Raw genomic sequence first — 20,702 nt, forward strand, 5'->3', positions numbered from 1 at the left:
TAGCGTCCACTGCCTTTAAATGAAAAGAGGTCTAAAAAATCTAAGCAAAACTTTGAAACGTTACTGGAACCAAAAAGGAATCCAATAGCAAAGATAAGTTTTATTGTGGATATAATATTGGGTGTTATTTTGTTTATTGAGTGAATTAACAGAAGGGTTCACCCTACCATGCATATGCCTTCACATACAGCTGTGGGTGGTGTATTAACTGATAAATCTAACATCTCGCCGCAGTATTCAAGGTCTGCTACCAAGTCGCAGTCGGAGCCACAGTTTGGCGGTCTGGCCAATACACCATTACAGGAATAACACTCGGTCTCTGAGATTACAATCATGAAGTTCAATAAGTTTTAGCAAGAATATTAAAATATCAAGCTTATTCTACTTTGAAATTAATATAAGTTTTCATCAACTGTGACTTTGTAAACCAATTAATCAATCGACCAAATCAAAAAGTAACCTTACGTTTCGCGTCAGTTGCCGAAGCAAGGCACAAGACAAGGCCTAGAAGTAGCAACACCATCTCGAGAGCACACCCGGCCTTCTTGGAAAACAAAGGAAGATATAGACGGACAAAGTTAAGTCAAAACAACTTGAAGTTGCAGATGAACACACCGTAACATCAATAGTACAAAACAGTTTATAAAGAATCATCCACTTATTTAAAACCTCACCTGAGTTTGCCTTGAGAGCCTACTGTATTTTTACCGCACGGCACGGCAAACCCGTTATTTAATTTGAACAACGTTGTTGCAAACTTCCTAAATCCCCATAGTATTATTTTTGTGTATTATGTGGGGTTTTTATTTAGTGCGCGCGACACAAAATCGTTCCGTGCGCGTTGAGAGCATTTGAGAGCAACAGACTTTCGGCCTTAGTTTTACCACGTGTGCGCTTGCGTGTCTTGCACGCGATTCAGTCCAGACGCACAAACTGCCACACCCGGAAATGGCGCGCGCTCCTCTGGTAATTCACCTGCAAAATATCACAGAGATTATGGGTAGAAGATCGTACCAAACTCTACGCGACAAAGTATTACATTCCAACATACGGCAACGATCTTCACTAGATCTAAGACATCATAGAAAAGATCAAGGAACCTAAATGGAGATAGGCGAGACATATTATATCAAAAAGATGGCAACAGGTGGACCAAGAGACTAAACTGAATGACAACGAAATGGAAACAGAAGAAGAGGAAAACCGAAGAGAAGATGTAGAGATGAAATCTAAACTAAACACAACATGGAGCTAACAAGAAAAAGTAGAGAATGGTAATTGTTTGATGATGAATGTCATTGGTGTAAAATTGAGGAAACATATTGCTGGGTTTTTTTATTGGGGGGGGGGGGGTGGGGGGAATCACTTTTGAAACATCTGCATTCACAGAGAAGTCTTGGAAGATGTAAAATTGTCACTTTATTTAAATCAAAAGTACTGCCAAGAAGATACATCAATACATAACTTGTAAAAGACAAACGGATGTTAAAAAAGCCAGGTCGCGTTGGAAACGCCATTTTATTTATTAACAGTCTCGGATTGTACAAGTAACTTAAAACAATTAAGATTTTAAAATTGACCACGATTATAAAGACTCTCGCTTCACACTATACAAGTGTAATAGTTGTTACATAATCCTGGTGAAAATTTGAACAAACCTTTTTTGTACAACTTTTGAAAACTTGGTACAACAAACTTTTGACCCAAACAAAATTAGCTGAGCACAATTTCATCAAGTGGTGAGCAGAACATTGCGCTTAGCATATTTGTCTGCTCATAAAAAAAATGCAGGCAATTGGCTTAATAATAACTTTATGAAAGTGGTCCCTTCTAATCACATCATTATGCTAGCTAAAAGAAAACACAATGTAATGTTCGTTCAGAAAAATGTGTGACATACAACTTTTGTGAATGGAGACAAATCAGATACTATAGTGCTTAACAATTCTACGAAACTAGTCTTATGGCTCATAATAAACAACAAATGTTAAAAACTGTTTATTTAATCAATAAAAGTTCACAGTTAGTAAAAAGTTTTCGTGAAAACAAGGTGGGAACTGCTTCCACTTGCAAAAAAAAGTTATGAAGTGACATTCCGTCATGTCTTTTCTCATAAAAACAAAAACAGACACTTCCTGCCAATTCTCAAAACTTGGTTAATTTGCTCATCAAAGAGATAAGAATAAGACCATTTTTTCAAATGTCACTTAGTTGGGGTCATTTAGGCAAGTCTTTCTCAACATATAGAATACTTAAAACATCACATGAACACATAGATATCGTGGCTAATGTTTTGGTTGTCTTCACTTAAATTGCCATTTTACCAGAATACAAGAAATGCAAAATAAATGCATGGCTTCACATTTTATTCTGAATTTAAGAATCTACAAGCTTGAACTTGAAGAATTGTCATGAAAACAGTGAACCATTTTACATAGTTACGGGTGATGGTTACTGCATTATTACACAAATAATCTTGGCAGCAATAATAACAATGGCTAGCTAGCTGTTCATCTTTAACACATCCATCTTGACATTGAGGGGCGCAACCTCTGACGATAGTTATCTTCTGTTCAATCATGTAGATTATTACTTTCTTTAAGAGAAGAAGAAGAAGAAAAAGACACTGGGTTAAACAATTATGATATATTGTACATATGTTTCATTTCTATTTTATTGGTTTTTTTTTTAACAAAGTGGCATTTGACCCTTAGGCTTTTGGATTCTGGAACTTGTCAATTCTCATGGGACACATTGTCTAGTGTTCGATCGGTTCTTTCAACTTCATCACATCCACAAACACAAGCAAAATCATATTTGTGTTGTGTACATTCTGTTATAAACTTATCGTCATCATGGAGGAAGCAGTTGCGATATTATTATTTGTTCTGGGTTAAACAATTATGATATATTGTACATGTTTCATTTCTATTTTATTGGTTTTTTTTAACAAAGTGGCATTTGACCCTTAGGCTTTTGGATTCGGGAACTTGTCAACTCTCATGGGACACAGATAAGTCTCTATCAGTTTCAGTTTCAGCAAAAAGTACCTCTGTCAGTTCAATCAGTAAAAGAGTGTTAGATAGAGGAGTGCCTGGGTGTCTTTTGGACACCATAATTTTCAATTCGGACACCCTGTTTTATCTGTCATTGACATGTAAATATACTATTGTAAGTGAACGATTTGAAAACCCCTTTTTTTATTTCTATCACATTTTGACCCTTGTATTTTGTAGTTGTACAAAATCCTGGCTAAACCAGAGCCACTCTGGGACTAGTGGTTTGTTAAAGATTTTGTATTTCTTCATCTAAATCTTCTGGAGACAAGCACAAATGTAAAGAAAATGAATCCTTAGGCCTATACTAGTTTGTATGATTTTATTTATTTATGACACATTGATTGATGAACTTACAGCACAAACGGTCTGGTTGGTACAAGTTGTTGTGTTAATGATGTCATCATGATATAATGTATTCCCACAATTATTATTTGCATCTCCCAGAGTTCCTTCACATTGGTAGCACTCAATATCTAGAAAACAAACACAGAAAGAAATGCTTAAGTTTTAGTCTATTGCAAAACAGTATTAAAAGAGAGAGTTTTTTTTACCCCCACCTGCCCCTGCCAGAAACGTCAAGACCAAACTGGAACTATTTTCTTAGCCCACACTCCCACAAAAGAGATTTAATTTTACCCGCAAGCTAGTATTCATTTAGTTAAAGCCATTAGACCCTTTCGGTAAACAGTATTGTTCAAGGCTCACACTCCGTGTATCACAACTTATATATAAAATAACAAATCTGTAAAAATTTAGGCTCAATCAGTCATCGGAGTCGGGAGAAAATAACGAGAAAACCCACCCTTGTATCTGCGCGTTTCGCCATGTCATGACATGTGTTTAAAATAAATCTGTAATTCTCGCTAACGAGAATTGATATTGTTTTACTGTTTCTCAAAAAGTAAAGCATTTTATGAAATAATATTTAAAGAGAAGTCTTTCAGTTTCACCACTACCTTCTGTAAACCCTGTAAGTGTAAAATAAAAGTTCACAGATTTACAAATACGAACTTACACTGTAAGTTCGTACTTGTAAATCTGTGAACTTTTAATTTTTTGTCTGTACCGAAAGGGTCCAATGGCTTTAATTCGTAATATTCACACCATATGCAAAACAATGATTAACCACTTTGGAAATACCAGAAGGCAGTGTTTTACGTACCTGAGTCTGAGACAGTGGCATTCGGATTGATGGTTGCTGTTGTGTGAACTAGTGAAGTTGCCGACCAAACCAACAATCCGATGAAAAGGGAAAAGCCTACGTTCAACATTCTCGCCTTTAGTTTTATCCTTTGAAAGTCCTCACAATAAAGTTGTTTCTTCTCGATGTCGATGAAGGAAGGATCCGTTAAAGAAGCTTATTGATAAGTGTTTCAAATCTAACGAAGTTGTAAAAACAAGAAGTTTTCCTGACAGTTCTTATCACACGTCCTCCCTCGCAGCACAAAAAGTTTCAACTCAAATAATTTAGCATGAAAGCTTCAACAGAGGGCGCTACAGTTTTCGTCAGTAAAGTATCCAACAATAAACAGCCGTAGTTTTATTTACAAACAACAGTCGTCGCGAACAGTCTCGCTCTGCAGATGAGAGAGAGGTCAACATGGCAGACGAAAATCAGTTAGATTTGTCATCTTCGGCAAGTTCAAGTCAGACTTCTGATCAAAAGTAAGTCAAATGTGTTATTCTGTGTGTGTTCCGTTCTATGCATTGTAGCTGTGTAATTTATAAAGTATGTCTAGTGTTCGATCGGTTCATTCAACTTCATCACATGATGAGGCACACATAATAATTTTTAATGACATATCCACAAGCAAAATCAATTTTGTGTTGTGTACATTTTGTTATTGACCAGTTGCGATATTATTTATTTATTTGTTCTTTCAGTAGTGTAGGCATGGTTTGGTAGGCATAGCTAGCTAGTAGGGAAAAGTGTCCGTATGGCGCCACCACTTTTTTTATTAGGTATGAAATAATATCTTTTTTTTACTTGCACTTTGTCTAGCACCAGTTGAGTTCCAGTTGTTTTGTCTTCATCACCTTCTGTTTCTTCAGTTTTGTTTTTGTTAGTTAGCACTTTTGTGTCCGATCTGCACTGCATCAACAATCAAGCACCCCTGGCCTTACGTCCTCACTTGAGGATTCTGCTGAGTATCGACGTAAACTTATAGTATCTAATTTACATTCAAATTGAGGCTCAGACAATGAGGAGATATCCCTTTTGTAAAAATGAGTGAAAAAGTGGTGACGCCATACAGAAAGTTATCCGCTAGTAGCCTAGAGTAGTACTACTATATAGACATGTGTAGTTGGGATCCCCTTACCCTTGCTTGGCCTCATAACATTTCTTCCCGCTGTGAACCTTCGGCAAACAGCATGCAAGGAGGGTTCTGATCTTCACAAACTTGCTACCTACCTACGATTGTACGATACGAGTTCGACACAGTTATGGCAGGATGACAAACAATGAAATATTGCAAAATGTTTGTCGTACAAAACTGTTCTTACTATTTATTGTGTTCCACTTTTCAATAGGTTAAATATGCAACAAGAAGACAAACCTGCCAACAAATGTGACTTCAATGACAGGCCAAATATTGTTGAAATGAGAGGTAAGGTTTTTGAAGATTAAACTTGGAGTTGTTATGGTAAATAGTTGCAATTTTCAGAATTTTTTTTTGATTGAGTTATGATTAAAACGACCATCAGGCAAAGATTCCAAATCTGACTACTATCTTTTCACTCACAAGTCATAGGGGCCTATTTACCCAATTCACCTGACGCCATCATCAGAATAATCTTGGAACCGCCATACTGGTGGGCAATGTAACTGTGCGTTATTAGTAGGCCCTAAAGTACGCATTTTAGGCGGCACGGCATTTACGTGTAATTTTATTGACCACCAAAATGGTAAGGCACAGTCAGCCCGTGTAACATGCGTGCAAGGGGTCAATAGGCCTACCATTGAGAAAGAGGCCTATAGACCTTATGCATTGACGTCATCCAATCGCCATCTTTGAGGTCAAACGGTGACGAAACAATCGAAACACACATAGATTGGCCAATGAACAACCTCCTTTTGACCTCGAGGCGAGGGCGCCGTACTGAAATGACGTCATGTGCATAAGGTCTATAGGTCTACATTGTTACCCAATCTTAATTACAATGACCCCTTGTACTGTGAGAATGACAATGGTGTTGAAAAAAAGAGCTGTATGCATCGTTATATAATGTACCACACCAGCTCTCATGAATGTCTAATGCTTACCAGCTTATTTCTGTATGTTTCATCAGGAATGAAATTAAAACTTTACTTTATTCTTTACTGAATTTGTATTTTTGTTTCCTTTTTTCAGAGGCTCAAGGTATCAAGTACAACTGGGTCGATATCACCGAGGAATTCACTGAAGCAGCATCTCAACTTGAGATGGGGGAACTCTTACATGATGCAAAGTAATGTACCCAGTTATTGGTACCCAGAAACCCATATCCCAGTAGGGGATTAGGGTGAGGGTGGCTAGAGAGGAATTCACTGAAGCATCATCTCAACTTGAGATGGGGGAACTCTTACATGATGTACCCAGTTATTTGTACCCAGAAACCCATATCCCAGTTATTGGTACCCAGAAACCCATATCCCAGTAGGAGCTTAGGGTGAGGGTGGCTAGAGAGGAATTCACTGAAGCATCATCTCAACTTGAGATGGGGGAACTCTTACATGATGCAAAGTAATGTACCCAGTTATTGGTTCCCAGAAACCCATATCCCAGTTATTGGTACCCAGAAACCCATATCCCAGTAGGAGCTTAGGGTGAGGGTGGGTAGAGAGGAGTTTGCTAAGCAGCATCTCAACTTGAGATGGGGGAACTCTTACATGATGCAAAGTAATGTACCCAGTTATTGGTACCCAGAAACCCATATCCCAGTTGGAGCTTAGGGTGAGGGTGGGTAGAGAGTATTTTGCAGTATTTCAAGTTGAGCCAGAGGAGGAATGGTTGTTTGATCGGAATGTCTGGGATTGGGATTACATCCCTTCTCACCTAGCATGTAGAAACTATAGTTTTTTCTTTCTTTCTCTACCCTAGCTTTGGTTTATTTGAGGCAATGTCCGCCATTGAGATGATGGACCCTAAGATGGATGCCGGAATGATGTGCAACCAAACTGGACGTCAAGTCATGGGTATGGAGCAGTCAATTCAACACAGAGGACTCAAGATTAAAGACTTGTCTCCGGATGAGGTCATTGGGATCATCGATAACACTCTTGCTTGTATTGTAAGTATCTCTTAGCAAGTCTCAAGATGGTATGGGAGTGGGTAAGAGATGGAACAGTCGCCAAACAATGAGTTAGGACCAAAGAGGACTTGGTACCTCAAGAGATTATTGATAGCACTCTAGCTTGTCTTGTAAGTATCTCTTAGCAAGTCTCAAGATGGTATGGGAGTGGGTAAGAGATGGAACAGTCGCCAAACACTGAGTTAGGACCAAAGAGGACTTGGTACCTTAAGAGATTATTGTCAACACTCTAGCTTGTCTTGTAAGTATCTCTTAGGCTCAAGATGGTAGGGGTCAGGGAGTGGGTAAGGGATGAAACAGTCGCCTCGCACAGAGTAAGGAACAAAGTCGAGCTATTTGGTATACAGGCGTTAAACTCTCAGATTCTTATGTTGAAAGTACCATTTTGTTTCTACAAATTAGCTAAACTTAAACTGTTCAAAGTTTGCAAAGATCTGTTTGATCAATTTGGTTTGAAAAGAATGGATTGGACGGAAAAAATTAGGTGAGGGGGCTGGGATTGAGTTGGGATCGAGTGGGGTGGCAGTTGTGTCTTAATTAATCTGAAGAAAATCTGTTTAACTATGTAGTTAATTGAATTGGTGATTAGAAGTGCTATAGTGTTGTATTTGTTCTTACTCTGAAACCTTATTGCGTTCAACTGTTTCTGTTTCAGGCTACATGGTTAGAAGGTCATTCTCTTGCCCAGACAGTCTTCACCAATCTCTACACTCATAATCCTGATCTTATAGAGGATCGATGTACTAGAGCTTTCACATTAGCCGCTCTCAAAATAGTAGATATCATCAAAGATAAAGTAGTCAGAGCTTCGGTGTTTGAAGAGGTAAGACCAGCGGCCGATTTCACGAAACGCTAAGATTAATCCTAACTCAAGTTAGGACGAGTAACCCGTCCTAACTTAGGATGGGTTTAATACGTTCTACGTATTTGAATACGGAATGAACCCGTCCTAGCTCCTAAGATTAATCCTAAGTTAGGAAGAGTTTGGTGAAATCGACGGCAGGGCTCATCAGCCAAACCTTCCAGGGTCTAGGAGGGAGAATGTGTTTGTTATAACACATCTGAATATGGGTTGAAGTTTGAAATTTCCCCGAAAGTAAATCTCCTATCTATTGATGGGCACTTTGAACTGTGAATAGAATTTGACGTACCCACAAGGGTTTTTATTACAGGGCTAAAATTACCCTTTAGTAGGGTTGTGGATATGGGGTTGGACATTCACCATCAGAGATTATGGGTATGGGGTTGGAATTGCCCACTTGGGTTTTTGACATACCCATAGCGTCAAGCAGAGTGTAATGAATACTAATATTATCAGACTCAATCTCACAGTGATTCCCTTTTTACAGATTGCGATTTTACAATTCTCTCTCCCGAGAACCTTTTCACTGACACCTTTAAGTTATTTAATTTATGTCAGTCAATCTGTGCTAGGATTAATCTAACCTTATGTGAATTTTGACAGGAGGATTTTCAGTCCATGACGTATGGGTTTAAGCTCGCTCATAATGTGACAGATCTAAGAGTAGCTGGAATGCTGAGAGAAGTAGAGGAAGAATTCAACAGAAGGATTAAGGTCAGTTCAAGAAAAATATTGAACAGTTATCTGAATATATTGATATATGATCTTGGACCGGTAGTAACCACATAATTATCAACATATTCCCAAATTCTTCTTAAACTCCTGTAATGTCTGACAGTAATGAGACACTGTGTAACTATGGCAATGTCAGTTTTTAAAGACAGTGACAAAGTTGATATTCTCTTGTGTTTCTCAGAGTACGAGAAGCAGACAAGGAGAGGTGAGAGAGCCAGCAACTGAGCAAGAGGTAAGAGTGAAATAACTTTATAAAATGACTTCTTTGGTTTGGGCCATTTCAAGAAAATAAAGTTACAGTTCATTTATTTATTTATTATTACTGGTTTATTAAAAATGCAAACATGGCGGCCAAAAAGCAGAATTGCGGATGCATATACACAAAGAGTAAAAATACAACAATTATTACTAACAGTCTACCGTAAAACTACCGTAGTGAAGAAGTTGTTTCTGTCGTAGTCCAGGAGTGGATTTCAGCCGTTAAGACTAGACTTAGTTAGGTCGAGTTACCTAACTTCAGACTAGCCTTAAGTTTCTAATAACTTCTAGTTCCTAAATAAGGACTGTCTTTGTTTAACTGACCTAGGGATATTTATTGTACTTGTACTTTCAAATAAAGTACTAAATAATAATATGTTTATCAACTTTATTTGTTTGAATTTGATTGCAGCATGAGCAGTGTGTTGCCGTTCAGTGTCGAATAAAGTTCATCAGAATGTTTTACACGGCACTCTTGGCATTAAATAAGAAAGAGGTAAGTTCAAGATCCAATCAATACAAGGACAATGAGAGTTGATATTGTTTATAAACAAACTTGTGATTGATAGTAATTTGGAAGCTACTCTCTGCTTGTTCTATGCAATGTTCAAAAGACCAAACTTCTAGGCCATGTGTTCATAATTCATTGTGGCTATGTCAAATAAAGACAGTGGACACTATTGGTAATTGTCAAAGACTAGCATTCACAGTTGGTGTATCTCACACTGTGCATAAAATAATGAACCTGTGAAAATTTGAGCTCAATCGTACATCGAACTTGCCAGATAATAATGAAAGAAAAAAACACCCATGTTACACGAAGTTGTGTGCGTTTAGATGGTTGATTTCGAGACCTCAAGTTCTAAATCTGAGGTCTCAAAATCAAATTCGTGGAAAATTACTTCTTTCTCACAAACTATAGCACTTCATAGGGAGCCGTTTTTCACAATGTTGTATACCATCAACCTCTCCCCATTACTCATCACCAAGAAAGGTTTTATGCTAAAAAAAATGTTTGAGTAATTACCAATAGTGTCCACTGCCTTTAAGTTGCTGCTTCCTAAAACAGTAATAAAAAGCCAACTTCAACAGATCTAGCCCTTATTCACTCAAGTCCGACATTGCTAAAGAGCTACGTTGTGATTTCATCTTTGTTCGACTTTTGACCTTTGTTTTGACCTAGGTCAAGCAGGGTGTAGAGGAGGCAAGAAAGCTTCTAATCCAAGCCGGTGATCTCCTTCCTATAATCAAGAAATCTATTCATCTAGGAATTCAACCCACTAAGTCGGACAGCCAAGGGGATCAAGAAAAAGCATCAGGTATTCTATACAAACAGTTTTATGTTTTATGCTCAACTTCAATGATAACAACGGTTAACAAAACTTGAGTTACTTTTTTAACTATTTGTACTTGTCAAAGACTAGTCTTCACAGTTGGTGTATGCATTATTTACATGTATTCTTTACAAACAGTTTTATGTTTTATGCTCAACTTCAATGATAACAACGGTTTACAAAACTTGAGTTACTTTTGTTTTTCTTATAATTTGTTTTACAATTGTAACTTCTTGTAGATTTACCATTAATCATGGGTTTTGAGCCGCTTGTCAACCAGAGATTACTTCCTCCAACCTTCCCTCGATACTCCAAGATTATCGATCGTCCAGCTGCAGTCAAATACTTTGAAGGTCTCATAGTTCGATTAAAATCTGTTTGTGAAGTCACAAATCTCAGCGCCTTCCATGCTATTATGGTAAGAATGTTCTCAAATATTAAGAGTAGATTCATGAAAATCAAATTCTTTGTTATGTTTGTTTGTCCTTCACACTTCATCAAGTCAAATAATACTATCACACCATGCCATAAACACGGAGGCAAACCCCTTCTCTTTACGATAAAAGCACTTGATTCTTTTACGAGCATAACACAACACACAGGACCTACAGCTTTACGTCCTTTGCAAAGGACGAAGCATCATGGTTAAGTGTCTTGCTCAAGGACAAAACTGAGATGTGAACCCACACTCTACTGATCAGAAACACAAGAGCTCAAGTCAAGTGAGCTAGACTGCTCTACCTCAGAATGCCACATATATCAATCAACTAATTATACTTGTGTTGTTTTTTAGTATTTTGCTCCGTGCAGAAAATTGGCTCAGAAAATGAATCCCTCTTCATGATCCACAGCAGTCAATCATGTGATGTGATATTTTCACCCAACTCTTGAGATGTATCTTTCATTTATCACTTTCTTATTTCTGATTGACATTCTTGTCTAATGTTTCTTTCATTATTTTTTATTTATTTCAGGATATGATTGGTGAATTCAGTAAACATTGTCCCTGTGTCTTATCTCGTTCCATTCTCCAACTCATCTTCCTTCCGTTTAACAATAAGAAGGTATTTGGGACTGAGTTAGTTCAAGAGTCTCTACGAGACTGCGTCCGTTCTTTTGTGTATCCTCCTGCCCTTATCCCAAAGTCACCGATCTACAACAACCCTCAAGTTAAGGAGATGGTCGATTCGTTGTTACTGCATGCCGTCAGGGTACGTTGTTAATCAGAATAATAATAATGGCTTCTTATATAAAACTTATATCCATCACATGGTGGCACTCATAAGGCACTTTAACATTCAGTATTTTCCTGCAAGGTTTTATAGAGCTAGTTTTTCAAGTATGAGACCAATTACATTACAAACCACCTTGTTATGGTTCACAAGGTGATGTGGCATACTATGCAACCAATCAAACTAGGAACATCGCGGAAAACCCCTTCTCTTTACAATAAGTGCACTGGGTTCTTTAACATGCATTACACAACACACGGGATCAACCACTGTACATCTTATCTAAAGGACACAACCCACACTCAGATTTTGAGTCCATTGCTCTTATCGTCATGGTAAGGGTTAGGGTCGGAGCCAAAAAGCCCCACAAGATAAAATCCCACTCAAAACTGCTCCCAATCTAGTTCCTTCATAGTGTGTTGTGGTGCACTTCTTCGGAAAGGAGAGACATTGCTTATGGATTGGTGTAACTTTTGTTAAAATATTAGTAACATTTTGCAAGTGAACGAAAACAAAATGTTTGTTTAGGTTTCTAGTCCCTATAAGTCATCAGGAAAGTTTTTTGGAAACGCAACTTCAATGGTTTTACAATATTTTATTTTTCAGCCAATGTGTACCATAATTCAGATTCAAGGTCATAATCGAGCCAGACAGAGAGATAAACTTGGACAAGTCTTAGAAGAACTCTCCAACCTTCAAGATGAGGTAAAAACGTCAACAAGACACTCGGAAATATATGTGTTTATATTGCAGTTACAACACAACTAGACACCTGAAGTCAATTCCAACCCCCTCTCTCCTCTCTTGTCTCTTGGCAAAATTTTTGTTTTAAATTCCCACAATCCACACAGAAAATTCACCATCAATCCTCGACCAATAAAAGTCTGAATCTGAATCTGAATTTAAACTGTATAATTGGCAAATCATCCCAATGGAAACACAACACCAATTTTGTTCTGATAATTCAATGAAGAAATTTCAGTTTTAGACGTGGGAGAAAATCCACAGTATTAAAAGGCAGGGACATAAACCACTGAGCCAAGAACCGGGCCGGGCATCGAACCTGCCGTCGATTTCACAAAGAGTTACGACTCGTCTTATCTCGAGTTAGGACGAGTAACTCTTCCTAACTTAGGATTAATCTTAAGGTCTGCATGCTACAGTGCAGGGTTGGGACTCGTCCTAAGACCTAAGATTAGTCTTAAGTTAGGAAGAGTTTTGTGAAATCGACAGCAGGGTCCATAGAGGTGAAAGGCAGGGACAGAAACCACTGAGCCAAGAACCGGGCCGGGCATCGAACCAGGGTCCATAGAGGTGAAAGGCAGGGACAGAAACCACTGAGCCAACCTGACTACCCTCGATGTCTGACTCTCTAACATTCAGAATGATTTTGCTTAATCTACAGGCAGAGAAAGTCGACGCTGGAGTTTTATCCTTCATGTCAAAGTCTGATCCTAAATGGCCTCATCAAGCTTGCTTTGGGAGCTGGGTTATGTACCATACGCTAAGAACCATGATACGTTATGTTCTCTCTGGGTTTGAACTTGAGCTGTATGCAACACATGAGTATCATTATATTTACTGGTGAGTAACTCTTTAGGCAACTTAGAATACATTAAAGATAGATAAATTGGTTAATAAAAGAAGACCGACTTCCACAATTTTTACATCTAAAAGTAATTACTCATCATATAAAAACAGAGAAAATTAAACAAACAATTCCTACTTATTACAAGAGAAATGGGTACCTGTGAGGGTAGAAATGGTTCTTGTGATTGATATACCTTAGCAGCGCATATTTGTTGCACAGGCTGTATACTCCCCAGGGAGCTGAGATGGTTTAAGGAGTGATTTAAGGCCCAACGACCAGGGGTGGTAATGTTGGCAGCACTTTAAGAAGCCCTTCGCTTCGGGTGTGAAAAGCACCGTAGAAAAACTTGTTATTATTATTATTCTTATTATTGCTGATTTGACTTTTTGTGTGTCCTCTCATTCCCATTGTGTATTTACCTCAGGTATCTGGCCGACTTTCTGTATGCATGGTTTATCTCGACAGTCACAAGAGCAGATAGTATGCTACAAGACAATGAGGCTGCGTTTACTGAACCTGCAGCTAAAAGCAGGAGCAACAAGAAGAAGAACAAGCGACGTAAGACACGACCGTTTGAACGAGAGCTAGCAATAGCCCAGGCTTATCAGCTGTTGTGTTCTGCCTATTATAAGGTACTTAGCGTTTGAACGAGAGCTAGCGATAGCCCAGGCATATCAGCTGTTGTGTTCTGCCTATTATAAGGTACTTGGCGTTTGAACGAGAGCTAGCGATAGACCAGGCGTATCAGCTGTTGTGTTCTGCTTATTACAAGGTACTTAGCGTTTGAACGAGAGCTAGCGATAGCCCAGGCTTATCAGCTGTTGTGTTCTGCCTATTTAAAGGTACTTAGGGTTTGAACGAGAGCTAGCGATAGCCCAGGCCTATCAGCTGTTGTGTTCTGCTTATTACAGGGTACTTTATAAAACCAAATTAACTGGATATGTTCATCAAAGCTCTGGACAGTCAACACTTAGTCCAAGAGAGATAAATGCATGGTTTTCCCCAATTGCAGTAACTATCTCCGCCATGCAGTACACCAAATCCTACTTGAAACATTTCTGCTATAAATAGTTCATTCCATTTCATGACGTCAATACATAACAAGAAGTCATGGGTTATGTTTCACAAAACTCTAATATTTATAACATTTTGTGCAGAAACTAAGTTGAATCATTGGATAAATTCAACTCGTATGAATCTGAGCCCCTGTTGAAAGATCAAACCCTGGCATAACCGAATAATTTTACTCATAAATTTATCTCGGAGATACAAAATCAAAACTTTGACTTCTTTTTATCTTCTGTACCCAGACGGTCATCGGTTTCACAATGGATGGCAAATTAAAACGACCCAACTGTACCTTTGATAATGAAAGGGTTCGCTTTGAGCATCGGTTCAGTGTCTTCAATGCCGTCTTGACTCCTCCTTTAGTGCAATATGAGACATTCTGTGAGATGACGGATATTCGTAAGATGGACCCTAATAGGACACCGCTAGATTTGTTTTACACGGCGTATAAACTCTTCATGCAGTCATCGTCAATGCTAGAAAAGATCCCCAACCAGACGCCAGAGGTAGGTTGCCTGGACTCTTTTCAAATTGTAATGTTCTTTATTGATACAGGGTATTGCATGGCAACGATCCTGCAAGATTTAAAATGGCAGTTTACGAAGGAGTCACCACTCTTTTGATCTCTGTGAAGTTTCAAACTTGTTCACTTAATCTTTGTTAATGGCACGTAAGTTTCCAACGTGTGAGAGCCAAACAAGCGACCGGCCAACTTAAAATTAAGTCATGAAATATGATACTGCCCTGTATTGACTTGATGTCCCCAGGCCATGTAAAACACTCCTCACCGTGTTGTTATGTTACGTTTGAACATGGCTGGATGATCCCCTCTCGACCAATCAGAAGGGATAGACTGTCCTGGTCATGTATGAATATGGGAATAATGTGAGGTGAGTTATAATTTTGAATAGCGCATCTTAAAATGTGATGTGGAACATTTTGCTTCATACAACATTGTATGTTTATCACTTTATTGTTTCTTCTTTTTTATCAACAGTTGAGTTCGTTAATCCGTGTTGCTAAGACCAATGTAGTTGTCATCAAGCTAATGATGGGAGGTCACAAGAGAGAGTCCAAAGTCCCTCCTGAGTTTGATTTCAGCATGCATGGCATCTTCCCCATCATTAAACTAAAATAACTCTCTAAAAGTTAATGAGGGTTCATTAGTGACTGTTAATGACTGCCCTAGGGTTAAGTTAATGAGGGGTCATTAGTGGTGACTGTTAATGACTGCCCTAGGGTTAAGTTAATGAGGGGTCATTAGTGACTGTTAATGACTCCCTAGGGTTAAGCCTTGCTTATTGTGTACAATACTCAGATGCGATTTTATGTTTTTTATTAATAGATAAAGTGTTCTAATCTAGTCTAATCTATTTTGGAAAAACCTCCACATTGGACTTTTGAAACAATTATTTGCAGTATTAAGTTTGTCCTAAGATCTTCAATATTTAAGATTAGACTTCCTTCAGTTCCATCGAACAGATTAATCCTCCCATATTATTTTGAACCATCAAATCGCATCTTACAATTAGCAGGGTGGTTCTGAAATAAGTGTACAGTCTTGTGAAGCATAGTGCATGCTTCATTCATATGTAAAAAGATGGCAAGTAAACAAAAACAAAAAGTTTCAGTCAGACTTTTCTGATAACAAGTAGTTGATAACTATAACATAAAGTATTTTTAAAGCACCAACAGTCTAGTTCACTATTCTGAGGTGCAGTAAGTTAAAGATGAAGGTATGCAAACTGTTTGAATTATCATACCCATTTATGTACATGTAGAACCTTTTAAAGGTAGCCAATGTGCTGCACTGCATGCAATCTGCAAGCAATCTGCAACAAATGCCACCAAACAACATGGCAAACCCCTTCTCTCAGCTATGTGTATAAGAGTTATTTTATGTGCATTGCACAACACACAGGACCTGTGTGTTTATGCCCCATTCAAAGGACAATGTAACAGTGGTTTAGTGTCTTGCTGGAGGGCCTCAGCGTCACGACCAGGACTCGAACCCACACTCTGCTGACCAGTAACACCGCTATGGCACGCCATAGTGATAGGGATGGATACTTAAACACCAAGTCTACACTGCCGAAATACAAGATTATTTTTGTCACAAATCAATTTGTATAATCATGGACTTTGTAAAGATGTCTGCAGAGTTTTCAGTCAAAATTCTGCTAAAACATCCAGATGAAAATGCAATTTTTTTGTAGTTTACCCCACAAGGGGATATGAACACCAACCTGGCATCAGACAATATCTCTTAATATTGGTTAACGTCTATAATTATGATTTGCACAAATCATTCAATAATGGTTCAGTAACTAGACGACATTATTTATTCTAGTCACTGTGAAATCAGCAGTTAGCTTGATAGGACTTGAATCCACTTCAGTGTGATTACAAATCCTGCAGTCTAACAACTGGACCACGGTGACACAAAGTCATGTACTAAAGGTCTCCACTTATTTTCAGAAACCAAATAACAACATTTAAAACCAATGAAATAATATATTGGCATAAATATGACTTTATTTAACTTTCCAATTTGACACCATTCATAAAAATCTGAAAATTGAAACAATATTTAAATCACATAAATTGTACACAACAGTTTTTGAATTAGGCATAAAATGGTCAACCCTCGACATAAAGGGCTGAGTGTACTGTAGAATGGTGTACATCAATGTCAAACAGACTAAATACATTGTATATACAACAGATATTAAATCCATCACAATATTATTAATCGTGTACCAATTAGACCTGGGACCTGGGGCCAATCATAGAGCTGCTTAAGCAAAAAAAACTTGCTTAAAAAACTTGCTTAAGCACGAAAATAGATTGCTTATTTTACACATGTTACTGGCCAAAATTTCATGCAAAATACACTGCTTGTGACTGGTATTTAGCTGTTGTTTACTTAGCATACCAATTGAGTGGAGTCTTGGCCGGTCATCTGATTTTACTAAGCAAGGATTTGTTTGCTTAAGCAAAATTTTGTGCTTAAGCAGCTCTATGAAATTGGGCCCTGGTATAACTTAACTCAAGGCATGGTTGATCTATCATTGTACTCAACAGTCATTCAACGTCGGCCATTTTGTTTCTCTCACATTCAAGTCAATGTAACCAAATTGAGGGTGGAAGGGTGTGTTGAGTTTTATGTACAGGATTTGATTTCATGAAGCTATTTTTGAAGCTAAATGATTGTTTTCAAAACAGGAAACCCAAACCACTAAAGGCAGGAACCTACTTCTGTATTCAGCAAAATTTGTCAGTGTTCGTTTCAAAAACTTTGGCTTCAACTTAGTTATTTTTTGCCCTTTATGTACATGGCTTCAAAGCAGGCAGAGGAGCCCAAGCCTAAGCCAGAGCCTTAGCCGGAACCGAAGCCAGAACCTAAGCCAGAGCTGCAACCATGGTTTTTAATGTCAATCAATCTTTAGTACACTGACAGTTTCATTTTGAGTCATTTTCATATGAATGACATGAAAATCTTATGGACCAAAAAGGTATATTTGTCATATCACCCGTGTCTGGTAATGATAATAACGTACGTACATAATAAAGAACCAGACTATTTTTGATCAGTATGCATTTGGATGTGACATAAACAAAATGGCTCCGCACATTGAAACCAGAATGACCTTTTTCCTGTTGATAGAGTTAAGGATGTCTGGAATCAATGCAGTTGGTAAATGTCAAATAATTCCAATTCAGAAACCCTTAGGAAATATGTTTGACTCTAAGCCGATGGGTTTTACTACTATGTCTCCGTTTTTCTTTAACCTGTTGCAAAAGGTGAATAAAACATATCAATAACTTCTGTGTATGAATTTAAATTGAATGGCGAGTTAAGATTTAATGACAAATAAATGTTTGAGATTTACAGAGCCTTTAAGTACAATTCCTAAACTTGGAAACCAATGTGTATTAATGTGCCTGGTACTTCAGAATGGTGGATTTGCCACGTTGCTATAAATACGTGACGTTTATGAGAAAACTCTATTTCATGTTCTGTGTAATTGTTAGCAGGAAGTCAAATAAAGCAATTACTTTAATAAATTCATACATGATTTGTACTGAGCGATTTTAGTTTTTCTTTGGCTACAAACGCCAGACCAGCTGACTGACTACTAATACCCTCATGACAGTCTCTAGACAATCTAATAGTATGAAACAAATGATCAAGATTTGCTGCTGAATAACACTTTGCACTAGAAGTGCTATAAAAATAGAGGCTCATTAAGTACCCTGTATCTCAGAAAATGCGTCAAAATTCAAACGAGCGCACACATACATGTCCAAGCTTGATGTTGACCGTACTAATATAGCGATCTGGCGCACCAATGCAGTGATCACGCAAGTCATTAGTGCAAAGTGCTATTTAACAATAGACCGATCCATTAAGCCCCGCCCCATGTCGTATTGACCAATCACAACCCATCGCACAACCAAAAGTCTGACAAATTAAGGTCCGACATGTTTGCGCGTATGCTTGGCGGGCGCGGCAGAGTTGTGCAGAATGGCATTGGAGTGGCGCACGTATTCTTGCTCACACTTGCGTCGTGGGCGGAGCCTAATGGATCGGTCAATTTGCTTTATGTAAAAACTAGTTCCACCTGCCAACAACCAGACTTCACTTGTTTCTTAATTAATAATAAAATCCTAAGAAAAATCACCTTAAAAAAACCAGTTCCTGCCTTTGTAAAAAAAAATTGAGAAAACCACTCTAAAACAAGAATCTTTTTCAAAACTTTCTAGACTACAGTCATGTTGTGTTGTAGGAATGACACAGATAAGGATCAGATAAGCAATAAACTCGTTTTAACCTCAACAATTTGCGTAATGACTGGGACAGATGTAGGAAAAGTTGCTGAGAAAAGTCACTCAGAATTGTACTTAACATTTCAATTCTTGACTGATATTTTCACAGTTCTTTAGCAGACATTCCAATTTGTTATTCAGCGTTTCATGGCCAACTTGCAGTATTGGGTTTAGTACTAATACTACTTCTGGGTGTGGGGAAACAACCAATCTGTCTCTTGTACTTCCTGAACATGACAACGTCTTATCGTTTCATCACTAAATGCATGCTTTCTTCATATTTATATTAAAAAAAACTAAGGTCTAGAAGTACTCACTAGTACCTGTAGTAAACAACTTTAAGCTCTAAGCAATTGGGCAAAGTAAAGCCCAATTGCTGATAGTTTTATTTGTATTTTTACAACCAGATCAACCAAGTAGAAACTTGGTTTGAAGATTCCAATGTGGGGCCCACTTGAGTCATCCCAGAATGGCCCATGCTGGATTTTAAACTGATTAAAGGAGATATAAGTTTAGTTGTAGTATTTTTCATTTAAATTGTTCATTTAAAATTCTTCAATATATTCAATTTGATTACCTGAGTACTGATATGAAGATGGGTGTAAGTGAGTTACCTCTATAGTAATATAGTCCCTGGTGTATGGATACTTGTCAAAGTTGTGAAGGATTAGCATGCAGTGTGAGCCAGAATACTTCAATATTTGAGTATCGGGCAGTGTGAGCCAGAACACTTTATTATTCTAGGAGTAGACCATCAGTGTAAAAGAGTGTATTTCAATATCAGAAGAGTAGCCTGCAGTACAAGCCAGAATACTTTTATATTGGAGGAGTATTCTGCAGTGTAAGCTTGAATACTTCAATATCAGAGGAGTGGACCAGCAGTGTTATTCAGAACAATTTAATATTGGAGGAGTAGCCCAGCAGTGTAAGCCAGAACACAAAAACATTGGGCAGATTCATTCCACAAACGTCTTCTAATCCTACTGGGATAATTTAGCTTAATTTTAAAATACACATAATATGTCAGCTGCCAATATTAGGCTTGTTTTGGTCCCATCTCAAATTTCGTTAAAATTGATACATCATGAAAAATTGACTTTTGTAATTGAAAACATTAGTTACAGTAACACACAACTGGATCCTATATTGACGTACAACACACTGATTGCCAATAGTGTAAATACCATTAAACACAATCAATCATAAATGTTAAGCTTTACAGTTATTGTTTATTTCACAGTGAGAGACTGTATATTCTTATAAATACAAAATATTTAATGAGTTGCGTTGATAAATTAAAAAATAAATAATTACATCAAATGGCAGTAAGAGATATTTGTATATGGATTTGGGGAACAGTGAGAAATACTTCCTTCGTACCTATGGGACTCATTTATGAAAACAAATTCATTAAGGCCAGAGATCACTCATTGAAATATA

General features: G+C 37.8%; 2 protein-coding genes across 3 annotated transcripts; one reads left to right on the plus strand and one right to left on the minus strand.

Moving 5' to 3' along the window:
* Nucleotides 1-1,129: 1,129 nt before the first annotated feature.
* Nucleotides 1,130-18,513, plus strand: LOC139942150 (N-alpha-acetyltransferase 35, NatC auxiliary subunit-like). 2 transcript variants are annotated; one of them, XM_071938880.1, is made up of 17 exons: nt 1,130-1,274; nt 4,502-4,724; nt 5,592-5,668; nt 6,413-6,509; nt 7,142-7,331; nt 8,008-8,175; nt 8,818-8,928; nt 9,131-9,181; nt 9,620-9,703; nt 10,391-10,526; nt 10,781-10,959; nt 11,516-11,752; nt 12,380-12,478; nt 13,179-13,357; nt 13,789-13,996; nt 14,675-14,938; nt 15,430-18,513. In XM_071938880.1, exons 2-17 carry the CDS (start codon nt 4,660-4,662, stop codon nt 15,568-15,570), a joined length of 2,286 nt encoding a protein of 761 aa, XP_071794981.1. In that variant the 5' UTR covers nt 1,130-1,274; nt 4,502-4,659; the 3' UTR covers nt 15,571-18,513. The 2 variants fall into 2 exon arrangements, with proteins under 2 accessions (XP_071794981.1, XP_071794982.1); XM_071938881.1 differs by lacking the exons at nt 1,130-1,274; nt 4,502-4,724; nt 5,592-5,668; nt 6,413-6,509 and adding an exon at nt 6,903-6,940.
* LOC139942151 (uncharacterized) lies at nt 1,446-4,513 on the minus strand. Its single transcript, XM_071938882.1, has 3 exons — nt 4,222-4,513; nt 3,414-3,532; nt 1,446-2,596 (listed from the first exon to the last, which is right to left on the minus strand). Exons 1-3 carry the CDS (start codon nt 4,328-4,330, stop codon nt 2,366-2,368), a joined length of 459 nt encoding a protein of 152 aa, XP_071794983.1. The 5' UTR covers nt 4,331-4,513; the 3' UTR covers nt 1,446-2,365.
* Nucleotides 18,514-20,702: the final 2,189 nt, after the last annotated feature.

Source organism: Asterias amurensis, chromosome 9 (assembly GCF_032118995.1).
Source record: "Asterias amurensis chromosome 9, ASM3211899v1".
NCBI lineage: Eukaryota > Metazoa > Echinodermata > Asteroidea > Forcipulatida > Asteriidae > Asterias > Asterias amurensis.

Excerpts from the sequence above, each read along its gene's own strand:
- LOC139942151 (XM_071938882.1), bottom strand. The coding sequence starts at position 4,330 with ATGTTGAACGTAGGCTTTTCCCTTTTCATCGGATTGTTGGTTTGGTCG. Across the intron at positions 3,533-4,221 it reads TGCCACTGTCTCAGACTCAG|ATATTGAGTGCTACCAATGT; the intron begins GTACGTAAAACA and ends TTTGTTTTCTAG. Across the intron at positions 2,597-3,413 it reads CCAACCAGACCGTTTGTGCT|AAAGTAATAATCTACATGAT; the intron begins GTAAGTTCATCA and ends CTTCTCTTAAAG.
- LOC139942150 (XM_071938880.1), top strand. The coding sequence starts at position 4,660 with ATGGCAGACGAAAATCAGTTAGATTTGTCATCTTCGGCAAGTTCAAGT. Across the intron at positions 8,176-8,817 it reads GAGCTTCGGTGTTTGAAGAG|GAGGATTTTCAGTCCATGAC; the intron begins GTAAGACCAGCG and ends GAATTTTGACAG. Across the intron at positions 12,479-13,178 it reads TCTCCAACCTTCAAGATGAG|GCAGAGAAAGTCGACGCTGG; the intron begins GTAAAAACGTCA and ends CTTAATCTACAG.